This window comes from Pezoporus occidentalis, unplaced genomic scaffold (assembly GCF_034315485.1).
Source record: "Pezoporus occidentalis ecotype Australia unplaced genomic scaffold, CSIRO_AGI_Poc_V1 ctg137, whole genome shotgun sequence".
Taxonomy (NCBI): domain Eukaryota; kingdom Metazoa; phylum Chordata; class Aves; order Psittaciformes; family Psittacidae; genus Pezoporus; species Pezoporus occidentalis.
Genome location: NW_026913177.1, coordinates 1 through 25,543, shown reverse-complemented (window position 1 = coordinate 25,543; position 25,543 = coordinate 1). Strand labels below are relative to the sequence as shown.

The 25,543-nt window shown below is 38.5% G+C and overlaps 1 protein-coding gene across 1 annotated transcript; it reads right to left on the bottom strand.

Annotated features, from left to right (window-relative positions):
- Positions 1–11,401: 11,401 nt before the first annotated feature.
- Positions 11,402–25,537, bottom strand: LOC134158921 (intestinal mucin-like protein). Its single transcript, XM_062609343.1, has 19 exons — positions 24,931–25,537; positions 24,512–24,735; positions 23,489–23,663; positions 23,066–23,316; positions 21,145–21,328; positions 20,559–20,757; positions 19,416–19,594; positions 19,111–19,180; positions 18,705–18,805; positions 18,321–18,352; positions 16,702–16,879; positions 15,890–15,994; positions 15,665–15,699; positions 15,180–15,302; positions 14,973–15,068; positions 14,136–14,264; positions 13,293–13,350; positions 12,624–12,729; positions 11,402–12,105 (listed from the first exon to the last, which is right to left on the bottom strand). Exons 1-19 carry the CDS (start codon positions 25,343–25,345, stop codon positions 11,880–11,882), a joined length of 2,886 nt encoding a protein of 961 aa, XP_062465327.1. The 5' UTR covers positions 25,346–25,537; the 3' UTR covers positions 11,402–11,879.
- Between the last annotated feature and the right edge of the window lie 6 nt (positions 25,538–25,543).

The window sequence follows — 25,543 nt, the reverse complement described above, 5'->3', positions numbered from 1 at the left end:
ATGTTGCTGAGTTGACAGCTAAGAACCACTATCCCACAGCCCCAAAATGCAAATGTTCTTAATAAAATGTAATCAGAAAACTAGAAAAAAAACACCCAACAGACAATGGAGCAGGGGGAAATTAAAAACTGAGAGAGAGAAGACAGAGTAGGATTGCTCATTCCTTTCTACTCATTTCCTCCTATAAAAGAATGTTACTCATGTTGTTGCATGATTTTTACAGAAATATTTCAGCTAAAACTCCCAGTCCTTGTTTTGTGTTCCCATAGCATTCACATGGCTTCCAGAGTGGCTTGATTATGGTTGTATTGATCTTTTCATCAGAGAGTATGTTTTTGATAAGGATTTACTTTATCTATTAGCAATTATTTTACAAGGCTCTGATCTGTCAGCATGTGCATTGTGTTTAGGTAGAGCCAAGACCATGCCTCAAGGACATTTTTAGGTGCAGGGCTGAAAGTAACACAAGTCATCCACAATGGCAGTCTCTGTCTGACTGTTTGCTCTGTATGGATTCAGTTTGTGTGACGCCTGTTAAATAGCTAAGCCTTTGTCAAAATGAATATGAGATTTATTATCGGGGATAAAATGACAACAACTCTCAACCTTTGCAGAACTCAAGGGCAAAGCAGGTTTTCCAGTTAGAAGGAGGACTTTGTCAGCTACCAGCAACTAATGATGTCACACATATGCACAGAAATGGAGGACCCTGAAATGACCTAACATGAAACCAGATTCAGTAAAACAAGCAACCACCACTGCCCCTAACACATCAATGTTAATACCAAAGGGACCAATCTTTTCTGCTGGGAACAATCCCTCAAGACCCAGGAGACTTGCTGAGATGTGTTAAAAGGTAAAATACTGGCTGCTTGTTTAGAATCTATGTAGTTGTCGCATATGGGTGTGTCATATATGCAATGTAGAGACATGTAAATGTCTACAGTATACTCTACTTGAAGTAAAAACCCAATGTTACACCAGTACAGCTAGTGGGAGTGAGTCATAGAATCATAGAACAATTGGGATTGGAAAGGACCTTAAGGTCACCTACTTCCAACCCCTCTGCAATGGGCAGGGACACCTTCCACTAGACCAGGTTGCTCAAGACCCTGTCCAGCCTGGCCTTGAATACTGCTAGGGATGGAGCATTCACAACTTCCTTGGGCAGCTTGTTCCAGTGCCTCACCACCCTCACAGTAGAGAATTTCTTCCTTATATCTAACTTAAATTTCCTGGTTTAGTTTGAACTCATTGCCCCTTGTCCTGTTGCTACAGTCCCTGGTGAAGAGTCCCTCTCCAGCATCCTTGTAGGTGCCTTCAGATACTGGAAGGCTGCTATGAGGTCTCCATGAAGCCTTCTCTTCTCCAGGCTGAACAGCCCCAACTTTCTCAGCCTGTCTTCATATGCTCCAGTGCCCTGATCATCCTCATGGCCCTCCTCTGGGCTTGCTTCAACAACTCCATTAGTAGTACTAATTGTTTAGAGTGTCTATAGCAGAATAGAAGTATGTGGAGAAAGCAGGCATTTAAACATACCATAATGCAGGAATTTTCTTCAAGTGCCAATGATGCAGATGCTTTCCTGAAGCTGACTGTGGGCCAAATTCTGTACTGACTGTGAAAACCCAGTCCTCCTGGTTTCAAACGAATGAGCTAGCAGGGTAGGATTTGTCTGGATTTCACCATTTCCTTAGGTAGACTTACTTAAGAAATAACTCTCTGATGGCAAAATATTGGAAGCTGACTGGAAGACTTCTCTGACAAAAAGCTTGCCTAATTTTACTGATTATGCCAGCTGAGCCAATAAAACATCTCTACCTATAAACCTTATATTACCTATGACCTTCATTTGAGAGAAAGGATGGATAGACTTCAGAGAAGTAATGGTTCAAGTAGCTCCAAATTGATTAAACTGGAAATAAGAGGAAAAAAAATGGTTGAAATAGCAAACAACAACAGATAATAAATCTGCACTTTCCCTGTAGACCCCTTCCCCTTTGGGATCCTTGTGCACTAACCACATAAAGTACTCTTAGCATGAGAGTTCATGCATATATCAACGCAGATTACTTAACACATCTGAAATATCTGAGTCATATCTTTTTGGGAGCTTTTTGGGAGAAAGGACCAAAATAGTCTATTGCTTCAAGTGAAACATTCTGTTTGCTATTGTACTGCATAAAAGTTTAAGTTTGACAAGATAAACCGATGATCTTTTATGCAACTGCTGATAGGTGAATAAATCAAATGCACAGCTGTGAAACTTCTTGTGTGATTCTGAAAGCAGCTGGCTATATTTCCTGGGGACTAATTATGTAGTTTCTTCAGAAAACTGAAAGCATTTCATTTAAAATATAAACACACATTATTTTTTTTTTAAGTAATATGCTAAAAATATGTATTTTAAAACTTTAAGAAAACATCCATATCAGTAAACAGAATGAAACAGTAGCCTATATCATGTAACAGAAGAAATGCAATATAATCATCAGTACAAATACACATTATGCTGCATGATACAATGGATATTAGGAATTGAACAAAGAGTAAATAACAAGACAGACATAGCCTCAAGAAATGTAAGCAAGGATAGAATTACTCTTTTAGCAAGGTGGCAAACAGGCTGCCCTTGCGTACATTCTGCTGTTTCCTTGTAAGCAGCCTGTTTGATCTTGATAGTCATTACTTTTGCAGTCAGGATATGTGAGTTCATTGGTATGACACATCAGATTCTCAACAGTGCCAGAACACAGTTTGGCACACCTTATGGAGAGGGATATGTGAAGCTTTGAGCCTTTACTGTATTGTCCTGATTTAGCCCATTGTCTAAAGCTAACAGAATCCTCAGCCTTGCCTGTGAACAGAGCAGAAATGTGCACCAGGCAGAGACAGGAGAGCATCTGCTAAGGCATACAGGTAGCTGTAAAATGCAGTTACCTATGCAACTATACTGGGCCAAGCAACCACGATCAACCAGCAAAACTTGCTAATAAGAACAAAGTGGTTGGATAAAGGACACATTTTTTAAAAAAAGAACTGGAGACATTTTTCTTTCTCTTCTCTTTTAACCTTTAAAGAAGTTAAACACACACCAAATCCCAGTGATGTTAGAAACTGGACTTTACAGAGAATGGTGGAGTACCTTGCTTTATTCATCTGTATATAATTACTGTGTATTTATATCACCTGTATAAACGCTGTGTGGTGTGTGATTTACCACAGTGGATATAGGAGAGGCCAAGGGAGGCTGTCTCTGTGCAGCAGGGACAGGGCATTGCTACTAGGACCTGTGGAGTGTTGGGGGACACTTTGCCACCAGTGCATTTCCACCCTTTATATGTAATCTTAGGTATGACTTAACAGGTTACCATCCTGAGGTGGCTTATCTTGTACCTCACTAAGTTGTTTCAGGGTGGAAAGCCTGTGATTTTGTTTGCGGGGCCTGCTTGAAGGAGGGGACTGGGCTGCTCCATCCCAGATTCCTGTCAGGGGGAAATAAAAAAAGGAACAATTAAAAGAAACAGGAGAAAAGTCTCACAGGCCTTTCAGACACAGTTGTCTGCTCCCAGGAGCAGAAATGCAGCAAACTTACCATGTTCTGTCAGCATAGGTTTACCAAAGAAGTAGGAGTACTGTGCTGCAGGTATGTACCTCATTGCCTTTCTCCTGAAGAAGTGGTGATGGTGGTGAACTGCCATACCTGGAGCTGCAGGTGTCCTGTGTGCGTGTGGTTCAGGGTGCTGCCTGGGTGGTGCCAGTCACCCCTCTATGCCCCATGTCCTGCAGTGGCCTTGTAGGTTTAAGATGATGTACCTGAAGGTCATCTGTGGAAGGGGGGCCTCTCTTCTGTTGTATTTCTCAATATTTCTTGGGAGGATGCTCCTGGAGCTCAGTGAATTTTGGTTCAGGCCCTCGGAAGGGCACAACGTCTACATTCCTGGCCACTCACAGTTTCTGTGCTGCCACCTTTTTGTAGCATTATCTTTGATTATTTGTGACAACCATGGAGGTGTTCTGAGTGGGTAAGGTAGTGGGCAGTGGTTCTCATTCCTCACTCCCAAAATGCCCTTTCATCATGGATGAACAGGTTGTGGGTCATTCAGATAAATTTGTTTCATCCCATACTGTTTACTCTGAGCTCTTGTAAAAGGAGTTTTCAAAGAGCCATGTGGGGCATAATTTGGCTTGTTTCTTTATTATTTAATGGCATTTGTGACTAAATTATGTGTAAGAAATTATTTTTAATGCATTGCATTAATTCTGCCTTTGATATAAGATTTTAAAAAACACAGTCGCCAGGACTGAAACAATTTGCTACTTGACAGCTTTATTATGGACAGTTTCCGAATGCTTAGCTTGGCCATGTCACCAGATCAAATTAATCTCAAATCGCTTGAAGTGAATTGACAACTTGGAAAAAATACACCCACCTTTGGAAAGATGGCTTCTTCTTTCTTGTTGCATAAATGCAAAAAAAGATCATAATCCTAATCCTCTGCTTTGTTTTTCATTCCCAGCATACAAAGGCCTGATGATCATGTCATGTGTGCTAGAAAAATAATGGAATAACACCAGTGAGACCAGACAAGAATGAGTGAACCAAGACAGGAGAAAATCTCTGTCTCTCTGGTAACTTTTGTCTATTTATTTCTAATCGTTGTATGTTGCTCAAATGTGCTTCTCAACTGAGTAAGTGAACCCCCATCAGGGGTGGATCAACTGTAAAAAAAAGCCTCCAAACCATTTTCCTTTTTCCTGAAAGTCTCAGAGATTAGTCAATAACGTATATTTGTATTTTCCTGTGAGGTAAATTGAGATCCCACTAATATCATGTCCACTGTAGTTAAGTCAGTGCAATGCTGACAGGTTTTTCCATATCTCTTGGAGCACAGGCTAGCTTTCATGGCCTTGTGGTTTAGGATTGATGTTTTGTGTGAATTTTGCTTTGGGGGTGCAAAAATGGTTTTTTTGATGCTGAGGCAGAATAGCTCATGAGCTTTGTGAGGTTCACAGAAGTAGAGCATACCTGAACTAATATTTTGGCCTGTCCCTCTGGTATACTCTGAGCCTGGAGAGCTCAGAAGCGTTAGTGTAGAATAGATCATGTGGTCTTTTAATCAGATTAAGTCTTCCTTGTGCCAATAAGTGATTGATGATTTAAATCAATTTTATAGCACAGTTGTCACATGAGGACTTGTAGAAGTTTATAAACAAAGGTTTGCCCGGATTTTTGCACAAATAAATCTCTGTATTTAATATATAAAGGCAATCTGTAAGATCAAGTATTCCCATGAGGTACACTTTTTTACTGTGTTCCCCCTGCTGCCAGGCTTTTTTTGTGATCTCACAGAAGGCTCTTTTCCACGCTGTGATTCAGCAGTGACTGCTGGTTTTATGTAGATAAAACTGAGGCCTTGGTCACCCACCCACTGCTATTGGAAGGGCTTCCTTTCATGGGTGAGCTCTTGCACTGGTGGAAAGACACATGTGAATCCATGTGATCTGACGGCTAAGTGAAGTGCATATGCTTTTTGGTAGGATTCCTCCTTTTCCCTGGAGCAGAGTGTTTCTCTTGCAAAGACAGTGACATAGAGGAATTCTTCAGGATAGAATTTAAGAAAATTTAAGATTTATTAAACTAAATAAATCAATGATAAGCTAACAGGGTAAGGGGCTATTCTTTGTCTATGTTAAAATCCAGATTTTGTGAATTTTCTGCTAGATGTATCCTACTGGAAAGCTTGCTTCAGAGATGCCTTTTCTTCAGGACCTTCTGCTTGCTAGGTTGAAACAAAATTGCAGGCTACTTTGTTATTTCTGGTTAGTAATTGCTCTGAGTGAAGGGAGCTGTGTGTGTGAAACCTCTGGTGCTCACCATTTCAGACTGAAGATAAAAAATACATGTGTGGTAAAATTGTTGATGAGTTTGTCCTATATATACCTTTGCTGGTCTTTACACACACACACACATAATTAAATATGGAATCTATAACAACATAATATACATTTACAGTGACTAACAAACTTTTATTTTTCTTTTATAAAAGCCCAGAGTGTATTGGAAATATGAGAATGGTTTAGATAGAAAAGAAATACTTCTGATAAATCTCAACTGAGCTTAAAAGATTTTGTTGAAATACTGGTTATTAAAATCCTGTCTAGGATTACTGAGGGATGACTTGTATTGATCTCTGTTAGAGGTAAAGGCTTTTTACATGTCTGTTGGGTCAAATGTACTGTGACAATTTCACTATTATGAATTCTATGCAACTGCACTTTGACGTGAGACGTGATTCAGTATTGTTTTGAATTATCTTCAGTCAACACAAATTTAGTGTAATTATAATGCTCATTTCCTGTAAAATAGCAGATATCTGAATAATGGACCAGAATTTCCATTAGAAGGAGGTCACAGAGCACAAAAGCATTCGTAGCAGAGCAAGTAATAGAACTGTATCAGGTAGAATAATCTCATTCTCCGAAATACAGAGCAACTACCAATTAATATGAATAAGAAAGTTCTGCTGTGGCAGGAGGTCATTCCATGATGGTGTTTATTGCCTTTTCTGCAGATTCTCTATCAACTACTGTCATATTTTAGCTGCCAGTTCTCATATTGTGCCTGTGTTGCAGTTTGCAGGCATGTGCCTCAGTAAGCGTGACATTAAGCAATGTGATAAAAACCTCCCTAGAGAACAGATAAAGTGGAGTTTTGACTGTCTCATTGCTGAGTGAGAGAACAGAGCTCACATTTGGTATGTTCCAAAACTTAGGCTAGTTCCAATTTTGCCTTAGAATCAGGCTCACCTGAATTAGTTCTGGTGGGGTTTTTTTGGTAGTCAGTGAAAACCAGTAACAGCCACAGGAATATCCTTGCAGTTAAACTGGGGCAAGTGCAGAAGGAATGATTAATTTCAGGATTGGCTTCTAGGCTCATGCAGCTGTCTGCAGCATTTTGTGTGACTTAGTGCATGAGATATCTATCATTGTTCACATTTAATGGCTCCATTTTTGGCTGCCTGGACAGCCTTTGCTTTCTTAAAATGGAGGCAAAAGTGGGATTTTATTTGCATGCATGGCTGTAACAGCATAACAGCAGAAAAGGAGGAGTTAGAATAATTTCTGTCTATTTAAAAGATTTTAACTATGTAATTAGTAACAGCAGTTACTGTAAAAGTACAAACATTTGCTGGTTCCTTACAACCACATTGTCGTTATAAGTAAGAGTTATAATGAATGCGGAAAAGAATCTAAGACTGAAGAAGAAGATACACTTTGAAATAGGAAGAAGCAAAAGAAAATTTCACAATCATGAGCACTGCATCATTTGCAAAAATACACTTTCTGTACATTTTTAATTGGTTTATTATAACATTAATAATGTTAAAATAGAACTAGTCTCCTGTTCTGTTCTAAAACTCTGTTTTAATTTGTCTGGTTACAACAGAGCTGCTCTGAACAAAAACCGACTGAAGAGGAAGAAAGCTTCCTCCTTTTGAGTTGGGATTTGTTATTCTCAAGAGGAGTTTCCAATCTGGAATTGTCTTTTGTCAGCCCTGCTGCTGGGTTGTCCCAAGTCTTTCTATAGCTGTTTTAGAATGTGATGGGGCTTAAAAACTGTCATACTTTAACAGTCCAAATGAATTACTTGAAGTGGACTCCTAGGCTGTAAATCTGAAATAATTTCAGGTTATACTCTATACGTTACTGATGATTACAAAGCAGAGCTGAAGAGTGATTATTAGTGATTTCTTATTTACACTGTAGTTTTGAAATGCTGTATGAAAAAGGGAAAAACATAAGCTGTTCATGCAGTAGTTAGGCTATGTAACAGGAGTCCTGAGTGGGGAGCGAGTGTAAAAATGCCCAAGGAAGGACTGCTGATGGCCAATATTGAAATAAGACCAAAAACCTATGAATAATTTTTGTACAGCTGGAATAAATTCTGTTCAAAGTGAATGATTTCCCTACTACAATTTATCTGTGTTCCAAAGATGAGATAAAAAGAAAGAGAAAATAAAGTGACATATAAACAAGTCTTGATATGTTATGTGGAATGGATGCCTGTAGAATCAAGAGTAAGTTAAGAGCAAAGTTTATCTTAATGATTTGAAAGTTATGTGGTTCACTTCGAAGTTCCTTGAAAGAAACCCTTTTGGCAGAAAACCCTTTCACACAGGCTTAAGTGAGAGCCTAGAGCCCTCTAGTGTTAGCGTTAGTGTAACAGACATTTATTATCTGCGCTACTGTAGTTCAGCTTGACCTCCACAGTGTTCCGATCAGTGTCAATAAAGAACTACTACGGCAATTACTTTCTTCCATCTAATTGTTTATTGACTTTATTATTTATCTACAGTTTAAAAATTGTCCATTTATTTTTAAGAGATATAACTGATATCATTCAGCCCAGTTTTTAGGAAGGCTTACTTTGGGGCCGTTACCCAGTCTGCGTCAGCAATAAGATAGATCCTATGTAAAGGAAAATTTAGGAAGCCTGTAAGGCTTGTCTACTACATCCACTGCAGCTGTCTGTTTTTCCATTTACTCTGTGCCTTGTTTCAGGGAGGCTCTGCAAGTCCTTCCGCTAGCTCTTTCATGCCCAAAGCATGTTGTCCCCTCTTCTTTTGAATTGTGGATTTCTGTTTGCTCTTTCCCAGCACTGGGTCTATATCTGTGGTACAGATCCTTCCTTCTCAAGGGCAGCATCTCCAGTACATCCTCAGCTACAGGTTCTGTTTACCTCCATGGTTTGCCTTGGCTTATGTTTCCCTTCCTTGTTTCTCTGTCTCTCTATGCCAGGACCAAAGTCTGCCTATTCCTTTGCTTCTCCTCCTTCTTATGCCACCAAACTCTAGGTTGGCTTTGGCCTCTGCTGTCGTTGTCATTATCACCTCTCAGTCTTCCCATGTGCCACATGTGTCTGTTATTCCCTTCTTCCCCATCATATTATTTTTTCTTCTGTCAGAGAGTTATATGAAGGGACTGCTGCCACAAACTTAATATGTGCAGAGTTTTCCAGGGAAGAGTGTTGCTGCTGGGATGCTGAGATACAGGCTTTACATGGAAAAACAGCTAATGATCTTGAAGCAACATGGAGGGAATCTGTTATTTCAGTGGGATTTGTCAGAAAATAAACCCCTTGTGTTCCAGCCAGTCCTCAGAGATCAGAGGGGCTGAGCTTCATTTCTGATTATAACCAATTCAACATTATACATCCAGTCATGTTCAGCAAGGACTTTCATGATTATGGATTCACGAATAGTGCTGTTCATTGAAGCAATAAGAATACAGATTCAGAATTGTCATTGGCAAATTCACTTACTGTGTTGTCACTAAAATCCAAAGCTAGCAAGCGTTTACTTGAGCTCATATAGAAAGAACAGTTGACAATTCATTAAGCTTAGTCCCACCTGAGTATCATCCGAGGTAGTCAGAGGGAGAAACCTTGCCAAAGGGGAATCCCTGCTTTGGGGAGGAGAGAGGAGCAAGTGCATCAACTTGTCTGTAAAGTAGAGTCATACTCTCATCCTCTGCCCATCTGGAGGGGTTCAAATACCAAATTTATCATTTTGAGAGAAGTGGAGATGAGACTGTAGTCAAATTACCTGCTGCTGCTGTCACAGGTGTTGGGGGGGGCAGACACTTTCTCACTGTGATGCATTTTTTATATGTAAATGAGGGAGAGTTTCAATTGCCTTCTGTCAGGCTGCTCAAGGGCCCTGGGTCTTGTGCAAGGGCAGAACAGAAGGGTGAATCACATCTCTCCCTCTTCCACCTGGCTGAGGTGGGAGCAGTAAGAGCCCTCAGGCCTCCACCTGGTAGCCTAATCACCCCTATCAGGATGTTGAAGTGACCAAGTTTTGTTAATTCCTTCACCATGGTATCTCACAACCTCAGGCCTCATTCCTACACTAACATGCCTGGGAAGGCCACAGAATCTGTCACTCATGAATCAGTCATGAATTCAGTAGTAGTGCTGCACTGGGAAGCCTGGTGGAACAGAGCAGTATGCTATCTACCTGGGACCTCATTTGGAAGCAGAAGAGCCTATCAACAGGAAAAAGCAGACAGTGAAGTAATAACTCCTGAGGGAGAGCTCTGCTTACCTCTGGGTGGGGTGGTATAGGGGTTGTTTTTGTTCTATGAAAGAAAAACAGGCGAGAAAGCAGCCTAAACTGCTGCTGGGCACCTGCAGAAAGCCTATGTTGTTAACCTGTTATTCCCTGTACTGAGCTGCCCAAACTGTAGGCTAGAAGAAAGGTCATCACCTTTAACTTTCTACTCTTCTCCCTACCGATTTGTAATTTTGTCATTTGTAAATTGTGCAGAACATGTTGCTTGGTGTTATACAATCTACAGTCAGATCTGTGGTGGCTAGTTCAAACTATAGTGTAAATAAAGCTGGTTAGTAACCTGTCAAAACTTGTAGATCTATGATTGTGCAATTTCATATTTGAGATTTGATAAATTTGAGATTTATGTATAAATATGAGACTAACTGGTCTGGGATACTTTGGATAGTTTCTGTGTGTCAGGTAAAGAACTTTCAGAGCTACAATGTATGTACAGGTTCAAGGATGTGCTTGCTTACTGAAATCTTACTAATTGATAGCATCTGAAGTGACGTGCTTGGAACATTTTCAGTATTTGCTTTCAAGTGCCTCTCATTACAAGCAGTATCAAAGCTCTGTAGGGGGTGAGGTACCACAGTCTAGATTGACTTTTGACCTGGAGCTGTTGAGAAATGGCTGTAGTAGGATGGGAAGCAAATGCTTTATGGGGCCAGCAACTCTCGTGGGAGGGATTTAGTGAAAAGTCAAAGAAGGCATGTTGTAAAATGCTTAAAATTTATTAATCATCATTACTTTTTCATAAGGAAAAAATATTTCAAAAAAAAATAGAAGACAAAAATATGCCACACCCAGATAACATGACTAAGAAATGGAATATTATTAATTCTGAAAGTAATGACCCAATAAATCAATATTCCAAAAACAAAATAAATAGCAATGGTTCAACTTTTAAAAGCTTCCTAGGAAAGAATTTACTATTATTATTATTTTATTTTTTTTTTTACAAAACTCCTTCATATGCCCTGTTGGCAAATATATATATATATGTATACTTCTGTAAACAGTTAATCAGAAACAAAAAAAATCCGTATTTTCATACAGTTACCATGATGATGGTGTTATGTAAACAAAGTGTAGTGTGCAGCAGCTTCTCATGATAAGAGTTCTTTTTCTTATGAGAATATATAAGAAAATATGCCCATTATAAATTTTTCAAAATGTTAAAGTTTATAGTTTTGAGAAGATATGGCTTCCTGCAGTCTAAGTTTTCTGTAATGCAAAAAGAAAACTACAGAAACAGAGAGGTACAGTTTTCCTTGGGTTGGTTTGTTTTCTGGACTTTAGCTTTTGATTTGTGTTGATGAACTGAAATGAAAGTGTCATTAAAAAGGTCAGCCTACATTAATGGACATATTAGATATTGTCAAGTGTCCATGTTATGCCACCACAGGCAAGCGTCAAGCCAGAAAAGAATGCTGTTCTCAGAACAGACTCGTGTAAGTGTAAATCTAGCTTTCAGTGTTACATTACAGCACTTCTGAGAAGACAAACAATCAGGAAATGTCAAAATGACCTTATGCTGTACCTCTCAAGGTGTAAAAGAAAACACATGAAAAACAATAGGAGATAAATTAGCAATGAAAACTGAAATAATGTAGACAGTCATATTGAGTTTGTATGCAGAAAATATCATATGTTCATCCAAAATTTTAGCTGCTTTTGACACTTTTGTGTTTTTTTTCAGTTTTTCTTTTTTAGTCTTACATTCAGCCCTTTTTTGATGACTTTTCTCTAGTTCTAATTTTAGACATCTGCTTGTTCCTGAGAGGTCTTTATCTGGTATGTTGCCTGTTGGGTGCTGACTTGGGAAATGCACTCAGCGCTCACACAGCTGCATTTCTCCACATAGGTGTATGAGTGATCAAGATAGGTTCCGTCCCTGCATGTCAGAGTCACTTTTCTTTGGCTGGTCTTGATTTCTTGACAGCATGAGCATTTATGTTCCATCATATTTGCCTCTGGAGAATATCTGATTGCAAAACCAGCAAAAGAGAAAGAATCAGAAATTATGTGAGAAATACCACTGACCCTCCCACCCATTATTAACTATAACCAGAAGTTGTGTGGAACTATTGCTCAATATTACCATTCTTACAGTATTGTGGTGACATGTAAGTTGCTCCTCACTGTAAAAATATATGAATTTAGCTCTTCCTTAAGGCCCAGAAAAACTAAATTAATTAATCCAGATTACACAGATAGATAGTACAAAATGAGAGAATAGTAAGAAACAAATAACCTCACTTTTACATGGGGAAAATCAAAACTCAGGTCTCTTCACTATGACACTGAAGAAGCTGTTCAAACATTGTAAGTCTTGAGGTAATTAAGCTAGCACAATATCAAGTCTGTTAAAAATTCTTATCAGCACAATGGAAACAGCTGATGACTGGGTAGATGTTGAACATACTACCTGTGGTTTTCTTTATGTAACTAGTGTAAAGAGTAGAAAACAAGAGACCACAATTATCTTTTTATACCACTTACCGTGAGTAAGCATCACAGCTTCCTTCACAGTATGCCATCTCAACTGGTGCAGGAGATACACATCCATGATATTTGATTACCGTAGTAGTATTGTGCTTCATACAACCTGAGGTTGTCATAAACCAAGGTAAAATAGGTTAAAGTACATGTGCATATAAATAGTTATTTGTTTATGACAGACAGCTTTTAGCAGAAAACTGAGGTGGATGGAGCTAAAATAGGAAATAAAATCACAGTGCACTTCTTAATGACTTGCTGCTTTTATTATCAATGAATGAAAAATTCCCTTTCGCTTATGCAGCTTTGGTGCAAGATACAGAAATAAAGAGCAGCACTATGGCAACTGCTCAGTGCACACACACCTCCCAGGACTGGCTTTTCTTTCTTCCTTAAAGAGAGTGTATCTATGAAAGTTGGAGAATAGTTATAGTCCTCTTGTTCCAATGAAAAGGCTAACACTTAGCAGTAGGGGATGGGATAGTTCACCACAACCATGTTTTTCAAGGCCCTAAAGTGAATGCTGGATTCCTCTTTTTTTTTCCTTTCTCCCCTCACTGTGAGGCAGTGGTCCCAAACTAGGTCTGTTCACCTCATCATGCAAGATGGACTAATATACCGAATAAGGCACATATCAACATTACTTACTTTAACAAAAGGGTCATTACTTACTCTTTAGTTTTACTTGGCATTCTTTACAGCAGCCATCATCAGATAGTTTAATGTCATCCTTGAGTAGGAAAACAGAAAAAGATGCTCAAGTTTTATATCTACGTACTAAAGCAGCAACTTCTCTTGGTTCCTAAGTTTCTCTGGCACCAGAAAATTTTTTGTACTGACATGGAATCTAATTTCAACAAGGCTAAATATTAAGGGCACGTAATTACTTCAATATTAATAAGAGTTCTTTGAAAGCTGACGTTGAGGGGAACCAGAACTGCTTTGCTGTCATCAGAGTTGGGTTGTGGAGTAGTAGAATTTCAGAAATGCAAGTTGTAGCGCATGTGGGATATTTTGAGTGATCCAAATCATACAGATGATTATGTCAGACAGGGTAATGCAATTAATGAAATAACTGATTCCCCAGATGTGTGGGGCTGGTTCTAGTCTGCCCTGAGGTGTATTAAGTCAAATGATGTTGTGAACTGAAAGGGTTTATTTTCCTTCACCTTTGCTCTCAGTAAATGAATTCTAAGAAATAATTTACAATTGTAAATAATTCAGGAATAAAAATCTCATGATTTTTCAATAAGATTGTTGCTTCTAGGTCACCTGACACATTTAGGAAACCAAGACACTATGCTGTACCTAGTCCTTGGTAAGGATTGATATATATCACCCATTGTAATTTTAATTTGCTTTTCTGAAATGGAATTTGATGGGGACCAGATTCAGAGTGGTTGAAATTAGAACTACATTCTGTGTGATGCATCTGCTAGGTATTTTCCTTGGAGATCATGATGCTTCTATCACTGCAACCTTTTCAAACATGAGAACTAGTAGAAGACAACTTACTGGATCACAGTCATCAGGGTTAAAGGGAGGACAGCTTTTCTGTAAGACAACTTGAATGAACTGGTCATCATTTTTTTCACATGTGTAAGTTGTACAGTTATCAACAGGTGGGTTCCAGAGTTCTCCAACCTGGAAGTAGTTAAAAATTAGTGAATAATTCTTCTAGTGTCTTATCATTGCTGCCTACTGCAGTTTTTATTATTCAAAAAAATTTCCTTGGATTTCAGTTGATAGCTACTTCTCATATACTACTCTGACTCTTTTTCATTAACCATGTGAAAAGGATGTATTTTTATGTGTATATGGACATGATTTGTGTGAATAGGATAAATATGTGGACTCATTTGGAAAGAATAATTTGTGTTTCAGTGGTTTTGTCATCAGAATTTATGGGTATGTTCATTCAGATACATGGCAGAATTTCTGCTGACTTCACTGACTCCTCCTGTCCTAAATCTCTAAGCTATCTTGAGACTGACTGTCTGGAGCAGAAAATTGTCTGCTCACATAAAATTATCCTTTGAGCAAAATGGATGCTTTATTTTCAGACTTGAAGGCAAATAAAGGCCCATTGCTTTCACCTATATATTTTTCTGTGTTGATTTCTGAAAGCCATTGTTAAATATCACAGTTGCTTCCAGAAGTCTGTGTTAGAACTGGAGTTACATGGCTCAGGGTACTTGTTCAAGCTATGTGAGGCAGTCTGTTCCTTGCCTGAATAACCATTTGTCTAACATGAGGAAAGATTCAGCAAATAAATGTGACTAACAGACAAGGAGAGGAAAGAGTGAAAGACTACCAGAGTTCACCAAAATTGAACTAAACCAGGGTAGTTACCTGGAGCACGCGTGTGATGTCTCCTACAGTCACTATACAGGCTGCTGCCTTGCACGTGCCACAGCACTCTCCAGGTTTCCTTGTATACTTATAACCCTGTTTTGAAAGAAATAGAAAGAAAATGACATAGAGTGAGGGCACTGACCTTAACTGGTGGATATTTGAGCTGAGTGGGGTAGGAATTACTGACAGCAAAAGAGCACTCACCACTGGGCAGTATGTGTCACAGATAACTGGCTTGCACTTGACAATAGGCTGGTGGGGGCTTGAATGGGAGGATTCAGAGCAGGTGCATTCTTCACAGGAGCCTGATGGAATGACAGCTCCAGGCTGGGGGAAGTTAGAAAACCAGTCATTTTTAGTCAGTAAAAACAAGTTACTTTGTGTATGTACATCACAGACAATACAAACCTGAAGTTATTGTTAAATACAGTTTGGTTATTTTATTTAAGCAGAGTTTCTGTTGTTAGCAATACCAATTTTGGAATTAAATTCTGCTAACGTAGAAAGGAGAGCAAAAAAGGCTTTTGCTTGTAGGGAGGGTGTTGATAACCTGACCTTGATTAAATTATTAATGATGTTTTATCTCAGGTCCTTCTGCAAAATATGGTTCATGTTAAGAGTCTCAAAAACATTGCATTGTGAACCTGTGTGAATATGTATTAATGTACTGAGTTACTCTGTGTACTTACTGCGTAGTAGGTTTCATTGACTACACAGCCATGTCCTGTAAAGAAGGAAGAAAGATGGTGTCATAGAAGTGTAAGTTTTAGGAAAAGAAGTGCATGAAAAACCTACTACTTTGTTGGCCCAATATGAAAACACAGATAATTTGCATATTTTTCAATTTTCTTGTATTCATCAACTTAGAAAAATTTAGCTGTGAATAGCACATGAAGAAGGTGCATAGTACTTACTACATTCAAAAGTAGGACAGCATTTTCCAGGCTGCATTATTGTGACAACTTCCTGTCCCTCTAAGCACTGGTGTGTGACCTCAGGGCAGAGGCTAGTGTTGCAGTCTGTTTAATGTAAGGCAATATAGAAAATAATGAACTCAGAATTTTTAAACAAAAGTAATTTTGTTTTTCATGAACTTCAGAAATTGTCCTATGGAGCAAATACGGTGTGTTTACACAAGCTAGTCTAATGACTAAGTCGGTGTATTTGGCCAGCTATTTTAAATTGAATGGGCATTTGCATAACATTTGTAAAACAAAGTGTTGTCTGACAATGATAAAGTGATGATTCCTAGGAAGAGGTATTTCCAAAGAGAAATTTATCTCAGTTGGGAAATCTGATGACTCTCAACGATTAAGGAACTTTCTTGAGCAATTTTTAAATGTTCAAGACTTTTTAATTTTTTTATATATTTTTTTTTATACTGGTCTTTGAAGCAGAAAAGGCTTTAAATAGCTTTTGAATATAGTTTTTTTTCAGATGGTAGCAGCTTTAAAAGTTTCCAGTGTTGAATAATAGATGATTTCCAGTTACTTTTCTGTGTCTAACTATGGACAATTTTTCATCTTTGAATTTGTCCTCTTCAGGCATCTAGTAAATGCTCTGCAAGAAGGTATTTAAGGTACTTACAAATGGGATGAGGGAGAAAAGCATTATGAAATCAATAGAGGGTATTAAAAAAAATGAGAAATTATTGCTGTAGTTGCCCAAAATTATATTACCCATGCCTAAAAAATATATTCCCCATGATAAAGAACTAAGCACTTACAGCACTCAGTCCTGGTACAGCATGGGTCTTCTGGTATCTGTGTCTGAACAGGCATATAACCTGGTTCATCACAAAATACTTGCTGTGTCAGGGAACACTTGTGTTTTTTACAGTGCACTTTAAGAGTATATTTGTCACAGATGCATTCCTGACAATCTTTCATCCACTTTTCTCCTGGCTATATTAAAAAGGAAAGAAAAAAAAAACAAAAGAAAAAAAAAAACAAACACCAAAGAAAAAAAAAAGAAGAAAAAGTTAGATAAAAATTCAAACCAAAATTTTGTTTCTTGTTAACTTATTCATGGGTACAGTGATACCTGATTACATCAACCTTTTCGTCTTCCTAGTATTTTTAGATTTTATAAAAAACCTTCAAACTGAAGCTAAGGAGGGAATTACTGGAAGCCACTGAAGGTTTTGAGTATGTTTACACATCTGTCACTTTCTGTTTATTAGTAGTGTTAGTATGAGGGATATAAAAGATCTAAAGGAGAAGTGATTGAGCTTTGTATGCATTTTTGAATAGGAAATTATCATACGACATACTCATTTACACATTAGGTTACAGAGAGAAATTTCTATAACTTGTATGCAGCTGAGGAATTTAGAATACAGACTATTAACATTATCAAGCAAGAGGTAAACTTTGCTATATATCTGTCCATTCATACCTAGTAACTGTAGGCAGCCAAACTTGTGAAAACAAAAGCAGCACATATGCCAAAGTTCCACTACTACCATCTAGCAGTTTGGGGTTTTTTTTTGTCTTTTTTCTAATTATTTCTTTTTTAATTATGTGAGGTGGATTATTGAAAGAATATCCCCTAACTTACTGTTAGTTTTTCTTAGGGAATAATGTGGTTTCTGCTCTGGCACTCTGTCCTGGTTTTGGCTGGGATAGAGTTAATTTTCTTCTTACTAGCTGGTGCTGTGCTGTGTTTTGGCTTTAGCCTTGAGAACAATGGTGATAACGCACCCATGTTTTAGTTGTTGCTAAGTAGCACCTACCCTGATCAAGGACTTTTCTATCATCTCTTGTGCTCTGCCAGTGAGGAGGACCATGAAAAGCCGTGAGGGAGCAGAGACAGGACATCTGACCCAAACTAGCCGTAGCAGTTTTCCGTACCACAGCATGTCATGCCCAGTATATAAACTGGGAGAGATACCAGTAAGGGCAGATCCCTGCTCAGGTCAGGCTCGGTATTGGTCAGCGGGTGGTGAGCAATTGTATTGTGCATCACTTGTGTTTATTCTTTTCCTTTCTCCTTTTAGTTTTATATTCTCTCCCCTTGTGATTTCCCTTATCATTATTATTATTAGTAGTAGTAGGATATTGTACTTTAGTTGTTAAACCATTCTTATCTCAACCCATGGGGTCTACATTCTTTTGATTCTCCTCCCCATCCCAACAGGGGTGTGAGCGAGTGGCTGTGTGGTACTTAGCTGCCAGCTGGGTTTAAACCACGACATACTCCCAGTTATTTCTAAGACTAAATGGGAACAAACATTTGAACAAACCCTAAAATTTTCCCCAGCCTAAGCAAAACTTCATGAAATGCTAAATATCCTTTTGCTTTATTTGTCTGTGCTTTATAAACCATATTGATTGTGATACTTACCCATCTGGATATTCCATTTGGTTCCCTGCAAGCTGGAGAAAAAAAAAAAAGGAATGAAGATTTACACCACTGAAAACTGACATAGAGTAAATTTGTGCAGTTTCAAATAGAAATACTGTGAAGATAAAGCTAACAAGAAAATGAATATGCAGACTTGTTCTTCTGAAATGTAGAATTCTACCATCTTGGTAGGCCTCATGTAAAGACGGAAGATAAAAAAAAAGGGTAATATTGATTATCATTCAATTTTTAGATGAGGAGGCTAAAGGAGCTTCAAGTAGTTGATTGACTCATGAACTGATCATATAGAAGATGGCAGTAGAACACAGACCTCCTGGCTATCAGTCTGGATCTCTATTCCCCAGACTAACTACAGATACTTACAGCATTCAGAGACACAGATGTTGCTATCTTCACTCATGAGTGTCTTTCCTTCAGGACAGAAACATCCTTCAGTTACTCCATAGCCAGGAAGCTCAACAAAGCTAGAATGTGAGGAATGTGTATATTTGAGTACAACATTTTTGCATTGAAGCAGGAGAGAGCAGCACATATAAAAGGTTGACACGCCAAATAAAAGGGAGGCAAAAAAATTATTTTCTGCAGTTCAACAAGAAGTGCATATTCATAGAGCTAACATATTTTTAAATCTTGGAAAAAATATCCAAAGTCACAAGACATTTCATTATGAAGTAACTAAATTTACTAAGGAAAGTAGATAAATAAAAATAGGGGAAAAAATGCCCAGAACAACCTTAAACAATTTTTTTTTTTTTTTGGCTTTCCATACCTTGGATCACAGGTAGCAGGATTAATGGGTCCACATGGCTTGTATACCAAGCTTGATGGACAGTTGTATGCTGTATGGAAAAAGAATGAAAAAGAATAAAAAAGATCAAAAATTGAGAGTGCATGCATTTTTGAAGCAAAAATGATTACAGCTTTGCCTTCTTCATATGCAGCTTCTGTGAATCAGGATGTCGCTGTAATTTTTTAGGCAGTAGTCAAGTGTTAGATGTAAGATGTGTTTACTGAATAAAACACTTAAGTACTGCCATTTCTCACACACACATTTTTGAGTTCTGCAATACTTACAGCATGTATTGTTGGTCTTTCCTCTCCAGTCAATGCAGACACCTCTAGCAGCACACTCTGTAGCATATATCTCCAAACTGGAGCACTGCATGGATTCATCAGCTATACGACATCCATCAAAAACACAGCCTTTGAAAAATGGTTCTGGTGGTATTACAGCATGGCATTCTGCAAAAATCCTGCAGACAGAAAAGAGACCAACCCCTTATATAAAATACATATAAAATCTGTTGTCAGAGAGCACTTTCCGGATGTAATGGCACATGACTCTCTGCTTCAAGCAGGAATGTATTGCAAGAAACAAGACCCTAGGAATGGCCAGTAATCTGGGAGATAGATTCAGGACATGGAAGGTTTGGAAATTTGAAGCTCCATTTTTTGTTTTTTTCCTAAAGAGGCTAATGGTCATAGTGTTTCTGTGTGTGTACGGACCTTTTTCATCAGTCTGACATGAGAAATTTCATGAAAATGCAACTGCATCATATTGAGGGAAAAGGGATGATAAAAGTAGCTGAGAGAAAAATCTAACAACAATAGCTTGAAACTTAGACACTACAGCAAGCATCTGTAAAAGGGCCTGTATAAGTAACACAGCTGAAAAAAAAGCTTTCTTCAGAGCTCACATAAGAAATAGGGTGGGAAGCAACCCTTTGTGCTTTTGGGGTTCCATGTTTTACATTAAATGTACAAATAATGATGGAAGCTTTTTGGCTGGGATATTTCTGTCTGCTGTGTTAACTTGCATGGTAACCAGATTCTTTACGGATTGTGTTGAAGGCCCACTTCAAATTTAGTGTTCAGTCTTTACTTAATAGTGTAACTAGAGTGAGTGAACATAACCTGGAGAGCAGGGAGGGAGGAAGGAAGGAAGATAGCATATATCTGTGTAGTTGCAACCCAGGAAGTATGGATTTAGTGCTTGCTGCATCCCTGCTTTTCTGACTTTACCTCTCCTTGCTCAGTTATCTTTGTCATGGAAGTCATCAAAGGAGAGTTTCTTTGCAAAAGCCTTTTACTATATATATCCTGTTATTTAGCTGACATTTTCAGCTTTTTTCACATACAAGGGCTATAGTTCTTACTCTTCCTGTAAGATACTGAATTTTATCTAGAAGGAGTGAATTCATTCAGATTTTTTCTTACTCGCTCCAGATAAGGTTGCAAAGAGAAGGTATTCCACAGTGAGGCTTTGGTGGAGGTGTAGTTACAACTGGTGGTATTGGTACTCCATGGCATGACTTGTTGTTATCAACAATCCAGTGATGAGCCATTTGGGGACAGGAAGAAATGATCTTACCATTTGGTAAGCGGCATTCATCTGCTTTATTGTTTGAACATGTTCCTGTAAGACATAAGCTATGTAAGTCTCATAAACAACATCAAACATGCACAGTGCATTATTGTGCTAATACCACGTTTAGAAATTATGTGTTCATGAAGTGTATAAGGTGCCTTGCTTTGTAGGGATCGCTTTCTTTACAGTTATATGAGCTTTAATTTAGGTTAGGGAAAACCAGACAAACCTAAAACCCCAGCCCCAAAGAAAAAGAAAACAGATTGCTGAAATACTGAACTTTTGTTCCTACAGAAGTGGAAGACTTTTTATTTCCATTTTACTGCCGTACTTCCATACTTCTGCCAGTCATGAGACTGCATAGGCAGAGTGGGTGAGAATAACCATGGTAGGGTGGGGAAATAGTTCCACCTCAAGTTAGTGCATCTGTCTTACCACACTGTCCTTCGGTGTTGTTGCCAAATTTGCTGTATGGAAGTTTCACAGAGAAAATCAGCCCACTAAAGGTGATGGTTGCACCAATCTCTGGTATTTCAACAATCATGTTGATGCCAAGTGTTGAGAAAGAAATGCCATCTTTTTTGAAACCTGGTTTGACAATCTTGTGGTTGAAGTACATCTGAATGCAGGGTTAAAAAAAAAGCACCAGAATTCAGAGTAAGCACTGCTTCTGCCTGATTGTTTTAACTAATGTATTTTCTAATCTTCATCTTCATACATAACCCCATATTGTTGTGCATCACATCCAATGCCCATTACCATCACAATAATAGCATATATATGCATTGATATGTCAGCTTGTATTGTTATATAGCCAGAGTATGGTAATAATCTAAGTGGCCTCTGTGTATTGTGTTTGTGTAGATTGTGTGCTAATGCATAGCATTCTAAATCCAAGTACTTTCTTTGTATCTCATAGTTTTGTGTACTGTAAACATTTTTCATATGAAAATGAGTGGTAGTTTTCTTTAACTACATAAATACTTCTGCCATTATTACGGAATAACTGCTGCAGAATCACGCTATCCTTATACTACCTGTTGTTAGGCACTGGAAAAGTTGTCTGAATTCAAAATTAAGTAGTATGTCCCTGGTGCCAGTTTTATGTAGTAGTTATATTTATTTGTTAATCTAAGCTGTTCCATTTGCAGCCTGTATCTTATACAAGCTGATGGACATGGATATATTTGCCTGATAACTTTTTGTCAGGAGTTATTCTGCAATTTTTTTCTCATTGAATTGGGATAAAGTAAGAGTTAAAATTGCCAGTTACTTTTTTCTTTCACAAGGAATCACTGGAGTAATTGTTTCAGCATGCTTTTCTGACTGCAGGTAAGGAGAATGTGGCATGGCTCTGTTGAGGAAGAGTGCATACTGAGACAGACTTTCCCTCCCACCTCTTTGTGTTTTCTAATTGATTAGTAAATTCCCCAGTATAGGAGTGAGACTGACTTTTCATTTTCAATAGCTTGCCAATACTACTTTAGAATCATGAAGGTGAAGTGACACTCCCAGTCACCCCTTTCCTTCAGCTACACTTCTCTTCCCAGCAGGGAATTGGAGGGGGAATCATGTCATGGCTCTGATGCCTGAAGTTCCCTATACAGAGGAAACAGTACCTAGTCATCCCACTGATAAGGGATGCAAACCCGTCTTCGGCATGAAAGTCACACTTGTGATTTGCGTTCATGTTTCTTAATAATGTGTTTGTTTATATAAGTCAATGTCACAATATACTGGTTTTCATTAAACACAAATCAGGCACCTGACTGATCATTCTTCCTGACTTCTCTGTCAGCTGTATAGTCTGTTTCCTAGTGTTACTTATGTGTACATGTACATGTGCATAAAAAATCATATCTGCGTAGTGCTAAGTTGTTTCTGATATTGTTTCCTTAGGAACTTTTTTTCTTAATGATACCTACAAAAAAATCTGGAGAGGGACTTTTACAGGGGCATGTAGTGTCATGACAAAGGGAAATGGTATTAAGATGACAGAGGGTAGATTTAGATTAAATATTAAGAAAACATTCTTCACTATGAGGGTGGTGAGACACTGGAACAGGTTGCCCAGAGAAGCTGTGGATGCCCCATCCCTGGCAGTGTTCAAGGCCAGTTTGAATGGGGCTTTGGGCAACCGGGTCTGGTGAAAGGTGTCCCTACCCATGGCAGGGGAGTTGGAACTACATGATCTTGAAGGTCCCTACAACCCAGACTATTCTATGATACCCTCTACCCTCATCACCTCCATGATGCAATATTCTAACAGACTGTATTTCGAATTATAATCAGCAAGGCCTCAGGACCTTATTTCTTTTTTGCAAAAAATAGAGAAATTAAAAAGTGTATATTTTACCACATTGGTCATCACACCATTCATGAGTTTACGGGTCAGCAGCACTTCTGCAGATTTATAGAAAATAATAATGGATTTAGGGCAGGAAAGTCCATCTTCTGAATCGCAGTAATAATTGTCAATGTAAACACGGAAGTTGTCGTATTTAGGCACAATCTGTTTCACCAGGACGTAAGTACAGTTTTCAAGGAAAGTATAGTAGGTTCCATCAAAAGTAATATAATGTGGATCACCCCATCCACTGCACACACCTGGTAGAGAGAACACATTTAGAAGATTAACGTGAAAACTAATGTAGAAGAAAGAATTTATAAACTGAACTGAATATACTACAATTTAAGAGGACCCCTAAGAAGACAAAATGCCCATATAATTTGTTTGCTTTTTTCAAAACAGATTTTTCCTTTATCTACTGGTGCTTACATTGACATTCATAATGATAACAGCAGCCATTTTCATCAGGTACCAGTATTGCTGGATATTTGTTTGCACAGGTAATTTCCTTTACAGGTGGGCAGTGCGTTGGAATTACTTCTACCTTGTTGTCTCCCTTACAGATGAGTTCTGTACAGTTGGATAATTTGTATCTTTGTCCAGGCTGCAAAATGACCAAAAATTGCTGTTAGGAATTTGCAAACATATATGAACTCTACTCATATTTTCCATTTAGTGGTATATTGTTTCCAGTAATGGTGGTGTTGGAAAGGAAGATAATATGCGTTACTTTTCTTAAATTTGTGGTGCTAATGATTTCTAATGTTGACCAGAGGTATTCATAATTATGACCATGATACAGAGGATCAGAATGTGTTCTGGTTTCAAAATCTGAAGGAAAGACTAAAATTAAAATATTTGCTGATAGTACAAATTCATCAATATTCTACAAAATTTATTTATTTTAATGCTAATGGAGATGGGAACACTAATTCTTCTGAAGTCTAGGGAGATAGGTCATAAGTTAGGGGAATTGATGTCCCTTATGTTAACTGATATTAGCTATGTAATTGTACTTCGGTATCACCAAAGACCATCACTATAAAGAAAAGTGTGTACAGAAATAGAGGTGAGAAGGCAGAAGAGAAACTAATACAAGCCTCCACAGTAGCTTACATTATACTATTTAGTGAAGAAACAAAATGTACAAGAAAACTCCCTCTATTATTTCAGAAAGACTTCTCATTTATGCAACACAGTGCATCAGAAAGTGTTTTACTACTACAAAAGTAATTATAAAAGATAATTGTAGCTTGCTTTCTCAGTGTGAAAAAAAATTATAAAGAAGGAACATAAAATTTTATGTCGTTCATATTACTCACAACAAGAAATGCTTATCCTGGCAGCCTGCACATTTAAAACTTAAAAACTACAAACTGTTATTTCTGGTATCAACTTAACATTGATTTTAATTCAGGAATCATAACATAACACAACACAGAAATAACATACTTGAAGAGGAGGGTAAGTAGCAGAAACACAACCAGGAAAAGGAAGCCTTCCAGAAGTTGTAGGCAGAGGAACTGTTGTTGTTATGGTAGACCATTCAGGAGACGTAGTGGTTAGAGGAGGAGTAACGTTACAATCCACAGCGTGTCGTTGAACAATACAAGTTGGACTACAGATGGCATAAAATCTACATCCGTCACTATCTGTACGGTTGTAAATCACTTCACCTGAATAGAAAATAAGCAAATCCAGTAAGAGACAAAGAAAAAAAAAAAAAGAAGCTCAAAACCTGAAGAACTCAATAAAAAAATAGCAACTAAACTTTCTGAATATAATGGAATTAAAAATAAACTTGTAATTAAATAAAAACACCAAATAATTAAATATTATATGTATTGACTGATAAAAAATTCTTAACTAACCAGGTGAAAAAATAACACTGCCAATTTTGCAGAAACATGGTCTTGATATAGGGGTAGAAGAAGTGCTGGTACAGCAAGACTCAGATGTGGCACTACTGGTAGTGAGGCTGGTCGTTGGGAGGAGGTGCTGCTTGGGCAGTTGTAGTTCGGGGTGCAGCAGAGGACGCGGATCCTGTAGTTGAGGCACATCTTCGACTTGCCAGTCTGGTCTTCGTTCTTGCACACCAGCCCAAAGTGGACGTCGCACTGCACCACCTGTCCGACCTGCTGGATGGAGACCTCGGGGTAGTCCTCCGCCCGGCACTCGATATCCTTTGGACGTTGACAGACTTCCTTCCCGGCGGCGCGGATGCGCTGGTAGGTTTCGAAGTCTCCCTGGTTGGGCCCCGAGGAGGGGAAGTCGACGTCGAACCATTCGCTCCAGGAGCACAGCTCGGGCTCACAGGCGGTAGTGGACGTGGTGGTGGGGGAGGTCACGCTGGGGTAGTAAATGGTAGGCGTCGCTGTGGGGCTGGTGGTGCTGGTGGTGCTGGCGTAGGTTTGCGATATGATTTCTGAAGAGGTGGGCTGCGTGGTAGAGGAGTGGTATGTGGAGGTGGAGGTCGTGACACTG